The sequence below is a fragment of the Schistocerca gregaria genome, chromosome 2 (assembly GCF_023897955.1).
Source record: "Schistocerca gregaria isolate iqSchGreg1 chromosome 2, iqSchGreg1.2, whole genome shotgun sequence".
NCBI classification, from domain to species: domain Eukaryota; kingdom Metazoa; phylum Arthropoda; class Insecta; order Orthoptera; family Acrididae; genus Schistocerca; species Schistocerca gregaria.
Window position 1 is genome coordinate 791,771,076 of NC_064921.1, and position 24,389 is coordinate 791,795,464.

General features: G+C 41.7%; 1 protein-coding gene across 1 annotated transcript in view; it reads left to right on the forward strand.

Annotated features, from left to right (window-relative positions):
* Positions 1–21,037, forward strand: part of LOC126335053 (TBC1 domain family member 16) — a 103,810-nt gene extending 82,773 nt beyond the window's left edge. The window contains exon 12 of the mRNA XM_049997931.1: positions 19,360–21,037. Coding sequence (XP_049853888.1) covers positions 19,360–19,524 — 165 coding nt within the window. The 3' untranslated portion in view covers positions 19,525–21,037. The remainder of the gene's footprint in view (positions 1–19,359) is intronic.
* Positions 21,038–24,389: the final 3,352 nt, after the last annotated feature.

Consider the following 24,389-nt stretch of genomic DNA (forward strand, 5'->3'; position numbering starts at 1 on the left):
TACGCTAAGCAGATCCAGAAGGATGTAGGTTGCAGTAGGTACTGGGAGATGAAGGAGCTTGCACAGGATAGATTAGCATGGAGAGCTGCATCAAACCAGTCTCAGGACTGAAGACCACAACAACAACAACATGATTAGAAGCCTGAATTTTGAAGGTTGTCATGCCACATGTGTGAAGACAAATAAAGTCTAAATTATTTGAAATTGGTTGTTAAGAAAAGTGCTGATTGGCAACTTTGTGAGTGGAATTTTTGCTTTTGCAAGAACTTCAACGGCCTGTTTTTCATAAATAGCCATCATTTATTTTTTTGGCTGTATTTAAACCCTCAACAAACAATTGTTCTGTTGAAAACCAGCAGCATTTTCCTGCCAGTGAACTGAATATGTCTCTTGATATAATGTGTTTCTTCATGTTCTTTGTCTTTTCCCATCAGAATCTATGATTACAAAATCTACCTTGCATAGGTACTCACAGCCATGCAACCCATGCTTGACAATGCTACTGGTAGAACTGACAAGGCATGTAGTGTAGAAGTATGACCAGAAGTAACTATTCAAACATGAGGGGGAGAATTTCGGTCCAGTTGAAAAACATTATATTTTGTATTCTAATTGCTATAACGCAGAGTGCGGGCACTATATAGTGGCAGCTGGCTGTGAGTATAAACAAACTAGGATTTTGGCTGCCATAGTGGGAAGAGGTGGGGGGTGGGGGGGGGGGGGACAAGCTGATCTCTTCTGGTGTTGTGAGGCTCTTAATCGAAATTCATGATGGAGCAAGTTTAATTGCTTCGCTCATTTCAAAATAAGAAAAGAAAACAATGAAAAATGCACAACACAAAGCATTTAGGAGTGCCTACCCCACATTGCTTGGTGATGTTGGCAGAGTATTGTTAATGATGTAGATCAAGCCCAATCTCTAACAATATGTGATCCAGCCACTGTTCAAAACACCCACCATGTAATTTGCTGTATATTGCACCAACTTTTGAACTTTCGCTAACAAACAAACATATCCATTTGTTTGTTATAAAAAGCTAGGTCCCACGATTGAGTACTACATTGCACTGTGGCATGTATCTTAAATAGACCACTCAACTGCCCACAGTTGGCACGGCAACAGAGCATTTAGTACATTGATACATTGTTGCGTTCGAGCAATTTTTATTTTGCAAGCAGGTTCTTAGTCACATTATCTTTCCAAATTTGGCTTCATCTGATGATGCACAATACCAGAAACTGGAAACAGGTACATTTTCAATATTAACATACTGAAATTAAAGCTACTCCAAACTATCTCAGATAAAATAGTTCCTCTGCATACAATTTGCTATGAAACAGTGTCTATTACATAATTTTGTTTTTGAGGCAGAATTTGCATCTGTTTCACATTTATCACAAAATGTAAATTTTTGTGGACTGTAGTAATTACTTAGAGTCTCATGTACTGCACTGGCTTTACTGTAGTTTGTTCAAAAACTTGGTTTATTCAAGAAAGTATGTTGCCTCTGAATGAAGACATCGGAAGGGCTTCTTTATGTGTTATGATGGATCATACAGTTTGCAGGTTTGACCCAAAAGAAAAAGATTCAAAGCACCACAAGTAACAGAGCAATGATTTTATGTTAGTTTGTGTATATATTAGTGGTGTGAACACAAAATTTGTCATTAGTTTCAAACCATTTTGTACAGTAGTGAAATTCACTGAAGGGGAAAGCAGTCTAAATCTAAGCTATGTCTCTTTAAGTTTCTCTACTATTCTGAAAAAATTATTCATAGTGTGTGGCCAGATTTTAGTGTCCAGTGGTGCCAGTTGGACATGGACAGCCAACTATACACTGGTGAATTATTTTGTAAATCTAAATTGTTGGATAAAGATATCAATATGCAGCCAGCCGAAAGGAGTGTAGAACGAAACTTTACGATAGTAAGATCAGTATCGAATGAACACAAGGAAGTAAATATAAGTTCTTGTATATGTTATACATTTTGTCCTATAAAATTTTAAACTTCATTACATCATCCCATATAAAGCTTAATGCCAATTTGACAAAGTGTGCAGGTGATACGCTACTAGACTTATCATTCTAAAATCATTCTTAACTTTGAAATTTAATGTAATCTTTGGTGAGGAAGTTTATCTTTATTGCCATTCCTTCACATATCCTGATCAGTAGGTACTATAAAAAAAGGAGAACCATCAGGGAACGAGAGTAGTGCAAAGGTATAAATTAACTGATTAAAGTAAATGTCAAAACTGCAAGCATTACTAACAGAAGCTGTCAGCTTTTTTGTCAAGTTATCCTTTGGAAGGTTTTAAAAGATTTGAGAGTTTGTAGAAAAGTCACTACATTTGGGGGGGGGGGGGGGGATGCTGCTTTCCCAGTTATACTAAATAGCAGGTCATCAGTTACTTGTTGCTTATCTTATATATGAGCACATCAATAATTGTCAGTAAATAAATTTACACACATTATGTAAGAAAGGAGAACCCCCCCTCCTTTTTTTTTTGACATTAGCATTAATACTTACGACATTTGGTAATCAGATACTCTAATACTACAGCAACCGATAAAATATGCTTTAAGTGTTCTTCTGCATTTCTGTAAATTCCCAATTCCTTGAATTATGCTGACGGCTAGTTAAAAACCTTTGTAGAAGTATGCAAAATCACACTGACTTTACAGAGAACTACTTTTTGTGTCTTATTCTGTCGGGTATATAATTTTATTATTAGCATTGTATACAATCTCTGATCAAAAATATCCAGATATCGATATATAACAGGGAATTAACTGCTAGAAGCCACGATGGGTGGACCCACCAGTGTAAAAGGAGGTGATGAGTCAACAGAGAAGCAGTAAAAGCAGAATGGGTCCCTCAGGAGAGCTCAGTGACTTCAAACATTTTAGTCACTGGATGTCACCTGAGTAGCAAACTGAATACGGACATTTAAGCCCTTCTAAATCTACCAAAATCAGCTGTTTGTGATATGGGAATGTGAGGGAACAACCAAGACCATGCAGACCTCATGTACTGAGAGACAGGGTCTGTTGAACATTTCAAAGGGTGGTTCTAAAAAGTCACATGAAATCATTGGAAAGAACCACTTGTGAGTTCCAAAGTGCAACCAGGAGAGCAGCTAGCACAATGACTGTGTGAAAGGAGTTCAAAAGAATGGAGTACAACGGTCGAGCAGGTCCTCAGAAGCCACACATTTCTGTAGGCAGTGCTACGCAACGCGAGAGGTGGTATAAAGAGTGATTTGGGGCGATGAACCACACCATACTCTGTGGCAGTTCGATGGAATGGTTTGGGTTTGCAAATGCCTGCCACCATACCTGCATGCAGTGCCAGCAGTGAAGTACAGAGGAGTTGGTGTTATGGTGCAGGGGTCTTCTTCACGGTTGTGATGTGGTCTTCCTATTGGACTTAAGAAAACACTAAATGAGAATATTAACTTATTTACAGCATTGTGTACTGTGTGGGGTAGAGGAACCATTCAGACGTGATGATTGATTGTTATCAGCATGCAAATGTATCCTGCTATAAAGCACCATCTGCAAGGCAGTGGTTTGTGGACAATAATATTCCTGAAATGGACTATCCTGCCCATAGACCTGACCTGAACCCAATGGAACACCTTTATGCCAAGTGACAACATTGCTTTCATTTCAGACCCCTGCATTCAACATCATTACCTTATCTGGTTTTGGCTCTTGAAGAGCAATGGGCTGCCATTTCTCCACAGACATTCAGGAATCTCATTTAAAGTGTACCCAGCACAATCCAAGCCATCATAAAGGTGAAGGCTGGACACATCCCATATTAAGGTGCACTAATAGGTCTCTATATATTTTTGATCAGATGGTGTACCACTGGGGAGTAAATGAAATAGGAAAATAAAAAAAAAATGAAGTGACCTCCAAAAGGTAGCAAAGGATAACTCCTTTGCATAGCAGGTAATTTAAGTATATAGGTCTGCAGTTCAGCAAAAGAGAGATTCTGAAGCACAGAATGTGTCAGACTGAAATATTTTTATTATCTTAAACATGGAGTGACTAGTTTTAACTTGTTACGTATCTAGTCACCAAATAATTTTATATATGTTTTAATTAGTCTATTCCATTAATATCTATTTCTATAAAGTGCAGGTCACTTTTGTTTCTTACAACGTGTATTATGAATGGTTCTGGTGTTCAGACTTAAACTCTTTGCTGTAAACCAGTTATACATACACTCAGCTATCAACTATTAAGTGTATTTCACTCAGCACTCACATAAATTATTAAACAGCAAAATAAACAGTTTTTGAACAGTCTTGCAAGGTGTTCAGAAGATGATTGAAGAGCAAGTGAAGACCCTGTACCATACCCTCTTCTGAGTTTAGTTTTACCCCTGTTGTGCAGTCTGTCAGTGCAGCCTGCTTTTATCCTGCAGGTTAGGCTTCAACTGCAGTCGGAGGACAAACCACTGAATTTGCTTCCAGGAGAGAGGGGTTCAAATCCCCTCTAGCCATTTAGAAATAGTTTTCCTCAGATTTTCTAAAACCCCTTCAGAAAAATGTTGAGATAACCAGCTGAACAGTTGCTAAGTACCTGCTACCATACTGTCAACCAGATATTAAACCTTAATCTTAGCTCCATCCATCCATGCTTAGTGAATTTCGGTAATGTCATAACATTTCAGCTTTTCAGAGAGAGGTTCTTTTGGTCATCCTCTCTATGATGCCACTTAAAATGCCAACAGAGTAAAAAAGGCAAGCACAGCAACAGTACTCATTGACCTCAAGGCTCCTACGATATTGCTTTTTTAGAATATAGACACTATCTCTTTTGTCCAATACTGATAGTATCTTTGAAAAGATAGGTGATGTTTAGATTAAAGTTTTCTCTTTAATTATTTTCTTGAAAACATTATTGCTTATAGTGTTTTCAATCTTTTCAATTTCTACATTTACATCTATATTCCACAAGCTACTTTAGAGTGACTGGTAGAGGGTGCCTTGTAGACAACTGTCACTTCTCCCCCCCCCCCCCCCCCCCCCTCCCCCCTTCCTTTTCCTTGTTCCAGTTTTGAATGGTGTGAATAAAAGATGACATTTGGTAAGTCTCAGTAGGAAGTCATATCTTTCTACTTTTACCTTCCTGATCTTTTTGTGAGATATGTGTAGCAGGAAGCACCAAGTTAACTGATTCTTTTATGAAGGCACACTCAGAATTTTCACAGTAAATCACATAATGTTGCACATCATCTCTCTTGTAGTGTGTGTAGAGTTGGTCGAGCATTGCTATGGTGCTTTCACACGTAGTGAATGATGCCTTGATGAAACTTACTGTTGTTCTCTGCATCTTCTGTATTTCCTTCATCAGTCTGATGTCATAAATAATGCAGACTAAGGAGCAGTGCTCAAGTCTTGGTCAAAAGGGTCTTTTGTAAGCTACTCTCTCTTTTGTGGGTGCACTGCACTTCTTGAAATGGGATTAAATGCTTCAATTGAAGCAAGAGAATATATTAAAAATGTCACTCCACAGAACTTTAAGTAACTTGAAGTAGCACGAACAACCTTCACTAAACTTAACAGAATTCTAAAAGTACTAAAAAAACAAAGGTCCATGTGGTGTTGGTGGAATTTCATACAGAAGTCTGAAAAGTTAATTCCAACTTAATAAGCAATGTCCTTCGTGATATATGGAATACATCCCTCGCACAGGGAACTTTTCCAGGCAGATTAAAATATGCAGTTGTTAAACCTCAAGACAGGCTTAAACAATTATCATCCAGTTTCCTTACTGACACCTTTTTCAGAAATATTCAAAAAACATACTCAAGAGTCTCACACTTAAATAGAAACAATTTTCATAACATATCCCAGTTTGTATTTTATACATTCACTCATCAAATAGTACAAGTCTTAAATATTAGAATATCACCAGTTGGTATTTCTTGTGATCTTTCCAAGAAGTACAGTTTTGTAGATCATGATACTCTCTCAGAAAAATTCAAATTTTATGGAATTGATGGCTTCACACACAACTGGTTTGAATCATCATCATGCAGAGAGGTTGTGCTGAGTAATTCAAACAGTGTTGGAAGAGCAGAAAATTTTAGTAACTAGAGAGAAATCTCAAAGGGAGAAGTCCTACAGGGTTCAATTTTTGGCCCATTGCTGTTCCTTATATATGAGAATGACCGTCCACTTAACGTTCAACAAATAGAATTAGTATTTTTTGCTGACTGTACTGGTGTTATAATAAATCCCATTAGAGAAACCAACGGAAGAGATCTTAAATCATATTTTCCAAAGAATTGTAAAGTAGTTCTTGGGAAATGAATTCTCCCTAAATTTTGAACTATATTCAGCTCCATACAACAAACAGTGATACCCGCAGTTGGTGAAGCATATAGGCAGGAGTCAGGAAGTAGGGTGAAATGTGCCAAATTTAGGGTGTACATATTGATGAAAACTTGAACTAGAAGAAGGGTATTTTTGGGCTTCTCAAACAATTAAGTTCAGCTACTTTTGCTCTTTGTGTGATTGCTTATCTTGGAAACAAGCAAATAAACTACATCACATATTTGGCATATTTCTGCCCAATAATGTCTTATGGAATAAGTTTGTGGGGTAACTTATCATTTAGAAGGAAAGTATTGACTGCAAAAAGCAAGCAGCAAGAGTAATATGTTGTGTTCATCCATGGATGTCATGTAAGTACCTCCTTAAGGAGCTAGGCATTTTAACTGCACTGTTGCAGTACGTATATTTGCTAACGAAAGTAGTCCATCACAATTTGAGAAGAACAGTGATGTCCATACTTACATTGCCAAAGGGAAAAAATGACATTTCTGCATAGTAATTCCTTGGAAATGTTTTGATTGCTAAATGCTTTAATTATAATGCATTTTGAGTAATCATCATCAGATAACTGTAGCTAAAATTAGTGTATCTTAAAAATGGATGACTTCATCAGTCAAACTGAAAAAACTGTCCTTATTACCCTTTGTTAAAGCTATCTGAGCATACTTCCAGTGAATCTCAGTCTGGCATCTTCCAGTTTCCTATGAGTAGTTCTATATGGTAGTTCCACTTTAAATCACTCCATCTACATAGTCCTAGATATTTAATGGATGTAATGGTTTCCAGTGATGATTTGGCCATAATATAATCAGACAGTAATGAGTCTTACTTTCTGTTTATGCGCAGTGTGCCACATTTGTTTATGTTGAGCATAAATTGCAAATCCTTGCACCAAGCCTCAGTTCTTTGCTGCTGTTCCTGCACTTACAATTTTCTACAATTACAACTGTCTCTATATAAATAACCTTCCATTAACAGGCTTGTGTAGCTTCCGACACTATCCATGAAGTCACTTATATATTTTGTAAACTGTAATTGTCCTATAACATTCCCTTGATGTTATGCCCAAAACTACTTTCACTTTTGAAGGTTTCTCTCCATAAAAAATGGCAAGCTATTTTTTTATTTAAATCCAATAACAAATCTGGCTTCTGTATGTACATATTTTATTCATCAGATGACAACACATCACTGTGCCGAATGCCTTCTATAAGTCAAGGAACATATCTACATGGGTGCTCATATCTACTGCTTTCTGTATCTTGTGAATGAATAGAATTAGCTGGGATTCACAAGGTAGTTGTTTGCAGACTTCATGTTGGTTCCTACATAGGAGATATTGAGTCTCCAGAAATGTCACAACACACAAGCATAAAACAAGTTCCAGAATTCTACAAAAGAAGGAAATCGAGAATGTACACCAACAGTCTGTGCTTTTGTTTAGCGTCACTTATTAAAATAGAAATCACATATGCATTTTTCCAGTCACCTGGAATTTCTCTTTCTCCAGCTAGTTCTTTCACATACTCTATGTAGTATCAAAGAGGAATTCCATCAGATCCTGTGGTCATTCCTTTGTTGAACAATATTGTAGTTGATTTTCTATCCCATCATTACATATGTTCATATTTGTAATGTTGACCCAAGTTTGTCGATTGGATGGCTAAAACGGAGCATAACATTCCTCAGTGAAACCGTTTTGGAAAATGAAATTTTTTAATACGGCCTTCTCTCTGTCATACTCCACTTGGTGTTATAATGTTGATTGCGTGACTGCACGGTTGGCTTTGATCTGTTTTGATGTATCCTTTGACCAAAATTTCTTAGCTTTTCTTTCATCAGATTGGTAAATAGAATTTTACATTTGACTTTGTTGAATGTTTCATGCAAAGTTTTTCTTATGATCATTTTGGTTTCTGTTAGTTTTTGTTGTACAACAAGGCTTCGGCTATGTCTAAATTTGAGCTCTCTGTGCGTTCAGAGCAAAACTTTCTTACTTTGCTTTTGAATGCCAACAGGTCTTTCCCATCCTTCACAGTTTTGCTTCCCCCAGGGGCTCAGCATTCACTTGCTGAGTACGGGCTTGGCGACCCCGGGGTCCTGAGCTGGGGACTGGTCTGCGCCGCCAGTGTCCTGTCACCGTAACCCCCAGACATGCTTCAGCGATCACCGTACGGCGCGGCGGTGAAATGTTGTGTGCTGCGGGGAATGGTAATCTTGGCTTGACCACCTGGATTGCGAGGAAGGCCAACCTCTATAAAAACCCCTCAATCTTTTGGTGTGCTCCGTGCCTAGAAGATGCAATGGCTGTTGGGGTGGAACAGCCGCAAGCGGGCAGCCTCTGGGGCACCTGCACCCCAGTTGTATAAGGCTTACTCAGGCACGCGGGGCTCTGTCTGAGCAGACTTTTAGTTCCCTAGCTGCTCGTGGGACCGCAATGTACCCTTCGACCTCTACATTTCCCCCTACCAGTGGCTTGGGTGGGCCACTGGTAGGAAAACACACTCCATCGAGAAAGCGGCTACGCGCTGCGAGTCCTCCAGCGCCTGGTGTTGCTAGAGATTTAACAGAATGTAGTAACGGAGCACATGCTGATAATCAGAATGTGTTTTTGATTATTAAAAGGAAGGAGGGTAGCTGTGAGAGGGTTTCTCACTTTTACATCCACAAGGGTCTTGAGGGAATTGCAGGAACACTGAAATCTGTAAAGCGACTGCGCAATGGAACTCTGTTAGTTGAGACTTCTAGTTCCCGTCAAGTCGCTGCCCTTCGGAAAGCAACCTGTCTAGGAGAGTACGCTGTCGAGACCGAGCTCCACTCCACTTTGAATTATAGTAAGGGTGTAGGGACTTGGTGGATATCCCCATAGACGAGTTAAAATCTGAGTGGGCTGACGAAGGTATTGTTGACGTGCAGAATATTATGAAACGAGTCGATGGGGACCTCGTCAAATCTGACTCGTTTATTCTCACGTTCAGTTGCCCGAGACTCCCAGAGCGTGTTAAAGCGGGGTTCTTACGTTTGCCAGTACGGCCATATTTCCCCAACCCAATGCACTGTTTTAAATGTCAGCGCTTTGGGCATACTACGTTGGGGTGCAATGGGATAGCCACTTGTGGTAAATGTGGTGAGCCTGCCCATGATGGAGCCGATTGGTCATCGCCTGTGAAGTGCGTGAATTGCTCTGGGAGTCACCCTGTCTGGAGCCGGATCTGCCCCATCTATCTCGAAGAACGGAAGGTACAGGAGATTAAAACATCTAAGCGCATCCCCTATGCTGAGGCCAAGAAGCTCTTTAAGGCCATGCAACCTCCTGTGTTTTCAACATCTTTCGCTTCCGCTCTCAAAAAACCGGTACAACTGGCCACTGTTGCTACGCAAACGGAGGTTGCTAGTGTTAGCACTAATACCTGCGTTTGCCAGTGCACTTGTGCTGCTGCGGTTGTTTTGCAATCTGCGGCTCTCCCCGCTACATCGGACAAGGCCGTGGTTGCTGACATTGGGGTACTTCCTGCCTCTCCCCATATGGCGCCTTCTTCCCAGGCGAGTAAACCTCCAACTGTTGACTAGGCTCTGCATTCTAAGCCCCCCAAGACAAAGCCTCAGAAGGTGAAGGTTTTGCTACCTGAGGAGACTAGTCAGCGTCGGTCCGATGACGAGGCCATCGTACTGTTTGACATCTCCCGTGGGTCGTCATCGGAGCTTATGGACATTGATGTCGACCGGGGGCAATCTTCTCGCCCCAGGAATAAATCTCCGACCAGTACGGTCTCTCCTCCAAAGCACAGAGGCAGGGTGAAAGTTCAGCCACCCTGATCACTGGCTCCCATATTACAGTGGAACCTGAATGGGTTCAGGACGCATGTGGCCGAATTACAACTCCTTATACGAGAGTGCCCCTTGTGCTTATGTCTCCAAGAGACACATTTTCGGGCCACTGGTGCTCCTTCTTTACAGGGCTATACCGTATATCAAAAAGATGATCTGACGGGGGAAAGGGCAAAGGGTGGTGTTGCGGTTTTTGTCCGTGACATGCACCCCTCATCTGAGCTCCCTCTCGTCACTGACTTGCAAGCAGTTGCAGTTGACATTCTTGTGGGTCAGAGGCTCACAGTCTGTTCAGTTTATTTACCGCCTCCGGATGCGATAGACTCTGAGGCTTTCACGGACCTTATTAGTCAACTCCCCCGCCCATTTCTTTTTCTGGGGGACTTCAACACTCATAATGTCTTATGGGTTGGATTCGCCTCCTGGATGAGGCTGTGGCATTACCAGTGCCGCCCCGGTGGCACCTCTGCGGAGCTGACTGGACACTTTTCGGCCAACTGGCTGTTTTGGAACACCGTGCCAGTGTCCACGAATGGGTAGACCATGTTACAGGCGTGATCTCCCATGCTGCTGAATTGTCAATCCCACGGTCATCCGGTCATCCCAAGAGGCGTCCTGTCCCTTGGTGGACCACTGAGTGCCGCTCAGCCATCCGAGCCCGCTGTGCAGCTTGGCCAGCTGACAATCTTGCGGCCTTTCGGGTGGTGAGGGCCAGAGCGCGGTGAGTGATTAAAGATAGCAAACGACGGTCATGGCAATCGTTCTTGAACTCCATCTCTCGCTCCACTAGTTCTACGAAAGTATGGGAAGCCATCAGGAGGATTTCCGGGAAACTCAGCCAGTTACCTGTCAAGGCATTGCTGCATCAGGGATGTCTCCTCACGGCGCCGAGAGACATTGCCCAGACACTGGCCATGCATTTTGCGGACTCTACCGCCACTATTAACTGTGATCCAGATTTCTGCCGCTACCGCACTGCCATCGAGAGGGGTCACTTGGACTTTCGGTCTCTAAAATCTGAACCCTATAACTGCCCCTTCACAATGTGGGAACTGGATTCTGCGCTGTTTGTGGCTCATGATACTGCGCCTGGTCATGATCAAATCCGGTACAGCATACTGCGGCACTTGTTGCTGCCATCCAAGGAAGTTCTCCTGAACTGTTTCAATATGATAAGGTTATCCGGCACGTACCCTGACTCGTGGAGGGAGGCTATTTTGATTCCCCTCCTCAAACCAGGGAAGGACCGAACGCATCCCAGTAGTTATCACAGTATTGCTTTGACGAGCTGTGTTGGGAAGACGTTGGAACGCATGGTCAATCGCCGCCTGCTTTGGCTGCTCGAGACCAGGCAGCTCCTTAGCCCCTCTCAGTGTGGATTTCGGAGATGTCGTTCCACTATAGACAACTTGACCCTGCTTGAGGCCGCCGTCCTGCAGGCCTTCCTACGTAACCAGCATTGTCTAGGGGTCTTCTTTGACATTAATAAGGCGTATGACACTACTTGGCGCCGCCTTATTCTCAATCAACTCCATGAGTGGGGCTTTCTTGGCCGTCTCCCCATCTTCATTCGGTCCTTTCTTTCTCACCGCCTCTTTCGGTATCGGGTTGGTAATGTGCTATCTGATTTGTACGTGCAGGAGAATGGTGTTCCTCAGGGCAGCGTTTTAAGTGTCACCCTCTTTGCCGTCGCCATTAACAGTCTCACGTCCACTATCCGGAGTCCTGCCCAATGCTCCTTGTTTGTGGACGATTTTGCTGTTTTCTGTTCTTCCTCCAGTCTTGTCACTGCTAGTTGGCAGTTGCAGCTTACGATAAAGCGCTTAGAGGCATGGACTGCAAAGATGGGTTTTACCTTTTCTGCAGACAAATCTGTGTGTGTTCATTTTAATCGTTCTAGGCGTCTTTTTACCTCCCCTGAATTGCGTCTGAGGGACACTGTCCCTTGTTTTAGAGACACTGTGAGGTTCCTGGGCCTCACTTTTGATTCCAAGTTGTCGTGGTTGCCTCACCTTAAAGACCTCAAGGTGCGGGCCCTGAAGGCACTGAATATTTTGAAGTGTCTGAGCCATCGGTCCTGGGGAGCAGATCGGGCGCGTCTTGACTATGCTTGCACCGTGTATGGGTCAGCAAGGCCTTCGTATCTGAAGATCCTTGACGCAGTACACCATAAGGGTATCAGGCTGGCCACTGGTGCCTTCCGTACCAGTCCCATCCCCAGCCTGTGTGCTGAGGCAGGGGAACTGCCGCTCGCCATCCGGCGGAAACTCCTCATGGTGCGACGGGTGTGTCATTTCCTTGCCTGTCCTACCTCCCCTGCGTACCCTACCGTTGCCCGACCGCCTATGGAACGTCTCTTTTCCAGTCGTCCCAGGGCAACGAGACCATTTGGGATTCGTGCCAAGCATTTGCTTGAGTCCCTTGGTGTGGAGCGTGTGGCCCCCCAACGACAAGGTTTTACTCACCTGCCTCCCTGGTTGTTCCAGAGGCCCAGCATCCTTCTAGACTTGTCGGAGAACCGGAGGAACTGCACTCCAGCATTTGTTTTTACCTCCTTATTTTACGATATTTTAAACCAGCATCCGGACCATGTACCTGTATTCACAGATGGCTCTAAACAGGGGGATTCTGTTGTTTGTGCTGTTGTTTTCCCTGATCGAGTCGTCAAGTTACGGCTTCCTGCCGTTTACCATCCTCGATGCCGAATTGTTTGCAATCTTGCGGGCATTGGAGCAGATGAGATGTGTTCCCAGTCTTAAGTTCCTCATCTGTTCTGACTCCCTGAGTGCCCTTCAGACGATGCAACACTTGTACCCAGATACGGTCGTCCAGAACATCCATGATGCCCTACTCCACCTGCAACGGCAGGGGAAAGAGGTTTCTTTCTGCTGGGTGCCGGGGCACGTGGGTATTAGGGGAAACGAACTGGCGGATGTGGCTGCCAAAGATGCATGTTCCCTCCCTCACGTTGTTGAATGTGCCGTCCCCCTCCATGCTGTAACCTCCCTTTTGCGTTTTCGTGTTATGCATCAATGGGAAGAGGAGTGGCTGGCAGTTCCTGACAATAAGCTGCGTCTGGTAAAGGCCACTACGCGACCATGGTGTACGTCCTACCAGTCATACAGGCGAGATGAGGTTCTCCTCACTCGCCTCCGCATCGGGCACAGTCCCTTAACGCATGGTTTTTTACTCCGGCGGGAGGACCCCCCAATCTGCAGTGCTTGTGGCATCCAGATTACTGTCCGCCACATTTTACTTGACTATCTTTTATTCTCTGACCAGAGGGCGGTGGTTTCTTTGCCACCGGATTTGCCCTCTATTTTGCAAGACGACGCAGCGACTGTGGTTAAGGTCTTACGGTTTTGTGTCCTGTCCAATCTGTTGCCTTGGATTTTAGGGAGAGGGTTTTAATGTGCTGCTGGGTGACTGGCTCACCCAGGTTTTAGGTAAGAGGTCCGCCAGTCACGATTACCTCCTTGTTTCCCTTCGGTTTCTGTTCTCTTTTCCTTGTGTTTCCTTTCCTTTTTTAGTGTGTTTCTTCTCCTCTTGTTTTGCCTCTGTATGTGAGCATTTGGAACTGCGTCAGGCCTGTGTCTTTTAGCCGTTCTCCTTTTTCGGTGTCCGTCTTCGTCCCTTCACCGCATGTGTTCCTGTTTCTATGCGTTTGGGCGCTGATGACCACGCTGTTTAGTGCCCGTAAACCTCAAACACACACACACACACACACACACACACACACACAGCTTTGCTCAGCACACACTTGTCAAAAGCATACTATACAACACACTTGAATTATGTCCATTTATACTCAATATTGTCAATCACAGAGATAAATGTTTGATTTGGACTGCTCTACTATCTGAAATTTGTTTCTTTGCTGCAGTTACTAAGCAGAAATGTAAATGCAATCTCTTGGCATGATTGTTTATGGCGTGCTTCTGGGTGCTTTCCCTAGTTGTTGGCAAGTTAAATAGTACATTGGGGCAATGGAAATTCCAAAGTCATAACAATAAAAAAAAGACAAAAACTGATGTTGTCACCACAGCCATGGGTGGACGCATTTATATGTCCTTGGTATTGTGTGAGGGAGAGTGTGTGCTTACTAGAAAAAAGAATAGTAGATCAAAAGCTAGTAAATCCTCTGTATTATTTTACGCACGCACCCTTGTTTGTTTGTGTGTGTGTGTGTGTGTGTGTGTGTGTGTGTGTGTGTGTGTGTGTGTGTGTGTGTGTGTGCGCGCGCCAAGAATGAATTGGCTGGAGATGAATGGAAAGTCCATAAAATATGTTATACAAATTTTATGTGTGCTGTGCTAGCAAAATTATAGAGGATATAAAATAGACAACATTGTCAGGTAACGTGTCCAACATGCCATCACAGAGTTGTATAAAACACTTTTCCATCTATATTTCAGAGTAATTTGTAATGGCATGTAGAACATGTCACCTGATGGCATTCAAAAAATCTGAATAATTGTAGTGAGAAAGCATTCTTCAGAACTGCAGCTGTGGCACTTAATTACTTGTCTGTTTTGTTTTTTGGATGTTAGTATTACATTGTTGTATCATTAGTACATTATACACTCTTGAGCAGTTGAATTAGATATGTCATAGAGAGAGATCACTCCTGCCAGCATGACATGGAAAAGTTTAGCATTTCATGTTACTTGAGTGCTGTCAGTCCTAGTACGGACTGGCGGCATGATTGTCAAGTACAGGATGAGCAAGACATACGACAATAACATGTTTGATCGCAGCCAGATTGTAGATGTTTGAGGCATCAGACATTTCATCTCAGAGATGGTGCAAGTCATGGACATTTGGTGCACTACCATTTCAAGGATGTATCATGTTTACCTAAATTCAGGGATAATTGCAATTGCCAGACTCATCTGCTGTAGGCAAAAATCTATTAATGATAGAAGTCTCCAAAGGCTGTGACAGATTAATAGATGTGCCACTATCCAGCTAATAGCTTGCCAATGCAATGCTGGACAATGACAACTAGTAAGAAGCCACACCAGCCAGAATCACCTTTGGATTATGGGGAACATAAACCACTGACCAACACGTGACCCATTGCTCACCATACATCACAGAGATTAGCATAGGCACAAGAAGATTGCCACTGGCTGCTCTAAATATGAAGAAAGCCACTTGGACTCATGATTACATATGTGTGGCAGGGTAAGGGTATTTCATAAATTGCACTCCTGGAAATGGAAAAAAGAACACATTGACACCGGTGTGTCAGACCCACCATACTTGCTCCGGACACTGCGAGAGGGCTGTACAAGCAATGATCACACGCACGGCACAGCGGACATACCAGGAACCGCGGTGTTGGCCGCCGAATGGCGCTAGCTGCGCAGCATTTGTGCACCGCTGCCGTCAGTGTCAGCCAGTTTGCCGTGGCATATAGAACTTCATCGCAGTCTTTAACACTGGTAGCATGCTGCGACAGCGTGGACGTGAACCGTATGTGCAGTTGACGGACTTTGTGCGAGGGCATATAGTGGGCATGCGGGAGGCCGGGTGGACGTACCGCCGAATTGCTCAACATGTGGGGCGTGAGGTCTCCACAGGACATCGATGTTGTCGCCAGTGGTCAGCGGAAGGTGCACGTGCCCGTCGGCCTGGGACCGGACCGCAGCGACGCACGGATGCACGCCAAGACCGTAGGTTCCTACGCAGTGCCTTAGGGGACCGCACCGCCACTTCCCAGCAAATTAGGGACACTGTTGCTCCTGGGGTATCGACGAGGACCATTCGCAACCGTCTCCATGAAGTTGGGCTACGGTCCCGCACACCGTTAGGCCATCTTCCGCTCACGCACCAACATCGTGCAGCCCGCCTCCAGTGGTGTCGCGACAGGCGTGAATGGAGGGACGAATGGAGACGTGTCATCTTCAGCGATGGGAGTCGCTTCTGCCTTGGTGCCAATGATGGTCGTATGCGTGTTTGGCGCCGTGCAGGTGAGCGCCACAATCAGGACGGCATACGACCGAAGCACACAGGGCCAACACCCGGCATCATGGTGTGGGGAGTGATCTCCTACACTGGCCGTACACCTCTGGTGATCGTCGAGGGGACACTGAATAGTGCACGGTACATCCAAACCGTCATCGAACCCATCGTTCTACCATTCCTAGACCGGCAAGGGAACTTGCTGTTCCAACAGGACAATGCACGTCCGCATGTATCCCGTGCCACCCAACGTGCTCTAGAAGGTGTAAGTCAACTACCCTGGCCAGCAAGATCTCCGGATCTGTCCCCCATTGAGCATGTTTGGGACTGGATGAAGCGTCGTCTCACGCGGTCTGCACGTCCAGCACGAACGCTGGTCCAACTGAGGCGCCAGGTGGAAATGGCATGGCAAGCCGTTCCACAGGACTACATCCAGCATCTCTACGATCGTCTCCATGGGAGAATAGCAGCCTGCATTGCTGCGAAAGGTGGATATACACTGTACTAGTGCCGACATTGTGCATGCTCTGTTGCCTGTGTCTATGTGCCTGTGGTTCTGTCAGTGTGATCATGTGATGTATCTGGCCCCAGGAATGTGTCAATAAAGTTTCCCCTTCCTGGGACAATGAATTCACGGTGTTCTTATTTCAATTTCCAGGAGTGTAAATGAGCCAACGTTGTAAGTGCAGCGAGAAAGAAGGTAAAATAGTAGTGACAGAGGAAAGAAGAATGTGGAACAATGGGTGGGACTAGAATGGTGCAGGAGAGTGAAAGGTTATAAAAGATTCTGTATGGGATGGATAAAAGTGAGAGGCAGAGTCAAATGACATGTTGTTCAAATTGGGAATTAAAGTAGCCAAGAGGTAGAAAACAAGAAGTATTCAAGATTAGATGGAGGGAGTATTCTCAAGAACTCCCAAACCCAAAGATATTTGGAAGAGGAGGACGAAGAAGAGGAACTGCAAAGAAAAAATGGCTTAACATGGAGGAAAGTCAAAGATGCATTAAGAAAGATAAGAGGAAGGAAGGTGCCAGCCAGGTTTGGATGAGGTGACTATAGAGATGCTGAGAGCAGCTGGAGAAGTGGTGACACAGTTGTTGTATTGAGTGTTGAATGGGGGGGGGGGGGGGGGGAGAGACCAGATCTCAGAAGACTGGAAGAAGGAAATAATTATCCCAGTCTACAAGAAAAGTAATAGAAAAGGAGTTTGAAAACTATTGAGGAATCACATTTATGACCCTTTGTGTGAAGACCTTTGAGAAAATTTTGGAAACACAAAATAGAGACAAGGATGACAATATCAATGCTGTTTCAGAGCAGGAGGCTCCGCAATAGATCTAGGAATACCACTATGAATATGGAATATATTTACAAATGGCCTTCCTGGGCATAGAAAAAGCATTTGATAGTGTATGTAGAATGTAGAAACAAAGTACAGAAGTCCCTGGAAAGCAGACGAGTAAGAAAGAAAGCTATATGGAGGATAGGAGAAATTTACTAAGGGAGTGTGAGCTGTATCAAAGTGACAGGAGAGAGATCATCTTGGTGATGGATGAGTTAATGACCAGAGTGGCACGAATAATTGGTAAAGGAAAGATGAAAGCAGTGGTGTTTGCAGATGTGATGTAATGATTTGGGAAAACAAGGAGGAGGTAGTTCAAGAACAGTTGGACATATGACAACAAATAGTCCAGCAGTATGGGATGAAACTTAGCATAAGTGTGAAATGATGATCACATCCAAGGAAGAGAAAGTACAAGAACAGTTGGACATATGACAACAAATAGTCCAGCAGTATGGGATGAAACTTAGCATAAGTTTGAAACGATGATCACATCCAAGGATAAGGAAAATGTCACAAATGAAATAACAGTTGATGGGAGACAACTGAGAAATGTGGGGAGTTTCAAAAGTACCTGAGAAGCTTAATACAGGAGAATGGAAGAAATGACAGAGAAGTAAATGGCCATGGGATACAAGCAAAAGCATTCAGGAAGAGTGTTAAAAGCCTGATATGGAAGTAGGATGTCCCTCAAAACAGTAACAAGGATATGCATTTGCCATACTATGTCCCACTCCTGATGTGTGCCTAGATGATCTGGGTAAAGAAAGAAAAAGAGGGAAGCCAAGCCAAATATCAACTAGAGAAATGAAATTCTCAAGAAATAGTACTGGAGTGACAAAGATGGAAAGATTGAGGAATGAGATGAACAGGGAATTAGAGGAGGATGGAACATTACAGGATAGGATAAAGGAATCAAGTCTTAGATGGTATAGCATATACGACTGAATTTCCAAGTTACGAGGCAATCTAGATTAATTTAGAGGCAGAAGTACAACTTCAAACAGCCATGATCGCTATTGTACAGCATTTATTGTGAGGACCAGTTTCAGCAAACTACATAACCCTTATCATACCACTGCAGTTCATTCCACTGAATCTTGATCAAATGAATATTATATCATATCATAGAAGAGGAGATCTAATGAGAGCAACATAGTTTGCTGAGACAGGTTATCACAATAAATGCTGGACAATAGATATCCTGGCTGTCTGAAGTTGTATTTCTGTTTCTACATTTAGTTGGTATAGACGTGTTAAGCAAATTGGGGGCAAAGAGGATGTGCAGAAAGAGACACGAGATGAAAGGGAAGGGAAAAAGACTGGGAAGAAGACCAAGAGACAGATTGCTGGAAGGAGTGAAGGACTGCATACGAAAGATAGAGAAGCATTGAGGTCGAGACTGAGGGATGCTGGGAAGACAGATGACCATGAAGGGGCTTGTGTTCCAGACAGACCTGGCCCATGGCTGGAAAACTTTAAATGATGGTGGTGGTGGTAGTGGTAGTGGTAGTGGTAGTGATAGTGATGGTGATGATAATAACATTGTCCTGTGCCTTCAGGAAGGCAACACACTACGCCTTCACGCTGTTGGGCTACACAGTGAACACATTTGGACCCTTACTCTGGCAGCAGTTGAAGGGTTGCGCATCAGTATGGCTTCCCAATTCACATGTTATCTCATATGTCCCAAGCCACGATCTGCTGCTGCCTTCATTGTGGTGGATATGGGTGCCACATGCTACTAACAAGGAATCACTAATACTGTTGCTCATGGGTGTATAATCAGAGTAGACATATAGTTTTGACTTGCATACTGTCTGAATCCCATTATAAAAATATTTTTTTATGTTATTTGTTCAGGCAAGAGGTCTGCTGTATCAGTTTAGGGAGATGCAGCGAATTCCATGCACGGTCGCTGGCCTTTGTCAGCTGTGTGGACCTGGCATGTGGGACTCGACACATGCACCTGTTGTTGAATGCACAAGAAACCATCTTCCTGGGCAGTCGTGTCCTCATCGTACTTAGAGCTGGAAGGACAATAAGATGTAGTATGTGGCCCTGCGGTTATTTGAAAACTTTTAACCAGTCATTTTAACTACACAAAAAAAGATTCACTTCTTCTATTGCCCAGATGCACATCACAATCAAATATTTGGAAGTTTGGAGAGGCATTTCACTTATAAATTCATACTCTCCTGCACCAGGAAAAAAAGCAGCTAAATAATCTCAATTTATACATTATCCACAAAGTATTTTTTATAACCAGTTTTATTGGTGAAACACTTTCAAGTATGATTTTAGTTATGGAAGGAAGTGTTTATCTCTTGTTTACGGAAAGATTTCAGGTATGTACCCTTTGTTATTACAGTGAGAATATTGTTTTTATTAGAGAAACTGTACATTCCCATCTTCTTGTTTACTATTTTTCAGTATTATTCAACACATTTATAAAGACAGCAACAAGAAGTTAAGTGATATATATAAGCCACTACTGAATTCCATATTATGTATATTAAAGGGGACCTGCAATGTTATGCACCTATAAAATCTACTACAAATGTAATGGTACTAAGTATCTCATTAATTATGGGGGCCTAAGTACAAGAGGTGCTGTCAACATATCAGAGTAACATGATTAAATGTCATTTTGTCTATTGCAGTAGATTGTGCTACTGAAGTTCAAGTATAAAGTGTTGTACAATATATAAAGATTTGTTGCATGCTTTTAAAAATAAGAAGTGAAATGGGTGAAAGCAAACACTCATGAATTTATTTTTATGATTAAATTATGTTATGCAATATTTTACAGCAAAAAAATGTTTTTTTAACAGCTAATTCACTGTGTTCAAAAAAGGACAGTAGAGAATTTTAAATGTGTGTTGGCCTTTGTAAGTATCCATTATTTTTCTTACATTTCATTGTCTTATCTTTGACAAAACATTAAATATTTAATCAGATTTATATTTTTAGAAGAACAAGTATTTTATTTATTCTTGTTATTATGTACCATTTTTTATTATTAACTAAAATATGTACTGTGATATTTGATTATGTATAGAAACTTTAAATGCTGTTATAAATATGTTGAGACGTATCATACTGAATTGTACAAACATCACAGTCTGTGCCATTACAAACATTATGTGTGAAGTTACATCTTACTTTTGTCCTGAAGGGCACATTTTATATAGTACAAGTTTGTGGTTAAGACTCTGTAATGAATACGTTTTAAGAAAAAAAACAATACTTACCTGAAAGGAATGAAAGTTGTGTGTTATGATTAAAAAGATTTAAGATAAAGAACTAAGAGTTTCTTCTTCCATTTATGCTGGAAAAAGAAGTTTAGATTTCTGGAAGCTCAGTAATGAGTATTCGTTGCAGAGCCTTACTGCAACCACCATTTGTTTCCGCTCAGTCTTGCTTTTTTATGTGTCTGCAATGAAAAATGTAAGTTTTAGAAACTATGTTTGTTAACATTTGTTTCTGGCAGTTGTCTGCAGTAGTCTGTCTTTACTAAGAAAGGGAAGTTTCTACAACATGCCAATTTCTCAGCTTCTTTCACATTTACTATATTTGTCTATCATAACTAAAATATTTTAAAGAGTCATACAAACTTCAATTCTAGTCATATTGTTGTATTTAAAGTCTGACCACACATGTGGAAAATGCCAAATATGTACAATAATTGTATTTATAAGGCTATTATTTTATGTAAAAAGGGCCATAATATTTACTCTGGAATAAGATACAATAAATATTACATGCGCATATTGCAATTTTGTGCCATAATTCACTTGTGGGCTGCCACCATTTATTTTATTTACTGTTATTGCATTTTCACAAAAATGCTATTTACAGAAATGTATTCTAATAACTTTCCACATTTATTTAGAAGCAATGGGTAAGAAATAATAATGCAATTTGGTATTAGAATGGGTATACTGTACTGTCAAGACACAGAAAATTTACAAATATGCTGCCAGCATTTATCAATAAGTAAAAGAATCTGTTTCAATTTAATTCTATCATTTCCATATCTCTAACTTGTTAACTGCCCTCTATGTTACTTATCAGTCACTGCTGTTGCCAGCCATTGTATTGTTGAGATCTCTCTCTCTCTCTCTCTCTCTCTCTCTCTCTCTCTCTCTCTCTCTCCCCCTCCCCCAACCACCCACCCCCTTGTCCTCTGATATTAGTGCAATTCTGGTAAATTCTGGATGGAAAAACTAGAACATAATAGCTCATTTTTCTTTAGAGTACAAAGAAACATACGTACACACCATTCACCCCACCCCCCCACCCCCACTGCTGTCAGATCAGAATTTTAATTTCCGTCAAGATCACAGCTTTAACAAGTCATATACATGAAAGAGGAGGAGGATAAAAGATTTCTGAGACATTGGTTCAGTATTTTGTAACTGTGTATTGTGAGAAGTAAAGGGTAACCTAAATAGTTCAGGTGATGACCAGGTTGTGGTTTATTTCCCAATGGAGTGAATTAGTTGTATGCTGTTATGTGTAAGGAAAATGCATTGTCAGGTATTTGCAATACAGAAGGACTTGGTGTTGACACAGTATGAGAGAAGGCTGAAAGAAATTTAGAATTTAAGGATTAAATATCATGTGTGTTCTTGCTGTACAAATACAGCATTTCAGGATCCAGATTTGAGGTCGTGTTTACTGTGGAAAAAGATGGTACAAACATAGTGTGTTTTAATCCAATGTTCAGGTGACTTTCTTATCTGGCTACACCCTTGTATGTGAGAAATGGCAATCTTGGTTCCAATTTCATTTGAAACAATCACTTTCTAACCTGGTAAACCACAGATCTTTGCATGTAATAATGCAGAATCCATATCTAGTAAACCCATTGTTATGCTGAGACCAACCACCAGGCCTACAGCCATGTAATTTACTACTCCATTTTCTCTCAACTTCCCTAATCTCCAAATCCAAATTTTAGTGACAAATAGTGAAGTTTCAGTGATCTACCCCCTTCTTTCCAATCTTCCCAACCATATCTCCTTTACTCCCAGAAGAAGAAAAAATACGAGTTCCACAAGCTAGGAATTATGTTTTCTACTTTAAAGTATTTTTGTTGGCAGTACCTGGAATTTCACTTCCTGAAGGTAAGTATTGCCCAGTCTTTCTGTCCCAACTGTAATTTTACAGCTTTATCAATTGAATTTCTCCCTGATGCAGTTCATTTTTGTAATGTTATTTTTTCATATGTTATTGAACTACTGAGCTTCTCACCTGTCACAGTTTCCTGTTTATGAACAACTGTGACCATCATGTGTGCTGCATTTTATATAAAATTCATCTACTGCCAGTCATAAAAATATCTTTCATCTGGCGTTATTTTTGACACAATAAACTTTAATGTGAAGTTATTATTTTGGGAGATCTTTATGGTTTAGTTGTTAGAATTTTTGACTGCTGATGTGAGACAAGGTATGATGGTAATCCCAAAAGTAAGGTCTCCTATTTTTTTTTAAAGTACAGAACTCTGTTTGTGTGGCAGTTGGTCACGGGACCGATGACCATAGTAGTCTGGTCCCTTTCATCCCACAAACCAATCAACCAGCAGCTGGTCACACTGTTATGAAGAGTGCTTCACGTGCTGTGTGTAAACATGCGCATGCTGTGCTGAGGCACTCAGTCTTGGCTTGGCAGCCATTGAGAATGGAGCTCACGTTGGATGTTACCGTCAAGTTCAAATTGTGCATAGTTATTCGGTTTTTGAATGCAAAGGGCACTGCGCTGATTGAAATCCATCGCCAATTGACGGAAGTGTATGGTGAGTCATGTATGGATGTCAAAAATGTTCGTAAATGGTGTAGAGAGTTTGGAGCTGGTCAGACCAAAATTCACGGCGAACAAAGGAGCAGGAGACCGTCAATTTCTGAGGAGACAGTGCTGAAGGTTGAGCAAAGCATGTATGAAGATCGGCAGATCACCCAGGATGATCTCTGCACTTATTTATTTATTTATTTTATTTATTTTTTATTTATTTATTTATCCATCCGTAGACAATCAGGATTGTATGGATGTTGTCAACATGAGTATATACAATAGGTACACAGATTTATAATTGTCACAATCGGAATTCATGAATATTATAACAAGATGCATTTTTAAACCACTTAATGACACAGTTGCTAATTTTTACATATTTCTATGCATTCACATCATCTCAAGTAATCACTGACAGTATAAAAGCACTTTTCCGAGAGATATTTTTTTAGCGATTTCCTCAGGTTATCTATTTTGCTTATGTCTTTGATCCCTTGTGGAAGATTATTGTATAATTTAATTCCATTATATAACATGCTATTTTGAGTTTTTGATTTGTTTTTCCTATAGAGGTGTAAGTGTTGTCTGTGTCTGGTGTCATGTGCATGTATGGAACTGTTTATCGGGAACTGGTCAATGTGTCTTTTTATGTATATTACTGTTTGCAAAATGTATTCACACGGAACTGTCAATATACCCAAAGATTTAAATAACTCTGTGCAATGGGATCTACTGCTACTTTTTGTTATGATTCGTACGGCCCGTTTTTGCAACTTAAATATTGTTTGTCTGTTCTGCTCTGTTGATCCCCAGAAGGTTATGCCATAACTAATTATAGAGTGGACGTACGGAAAATATGCAGTTCTAGTACACCGGCTACTACACACTGAATTTATAATCCTAAGTGCATAGCATGCTGAAGCTATTCGCTTTCCAAGTACCGCAGTGTGCTTGGTCCAATTTAGTTGAGAGTCGACATGCATGCCTAAAAATTTTGTTGATGGTACACATTCTATGTGCTCGTCATTAACTTTTAGCTTGCTACTGTTCGGTTTTCTGTTTAAGTGGAAGCTAATACTGTTGGTTTTTTTTTA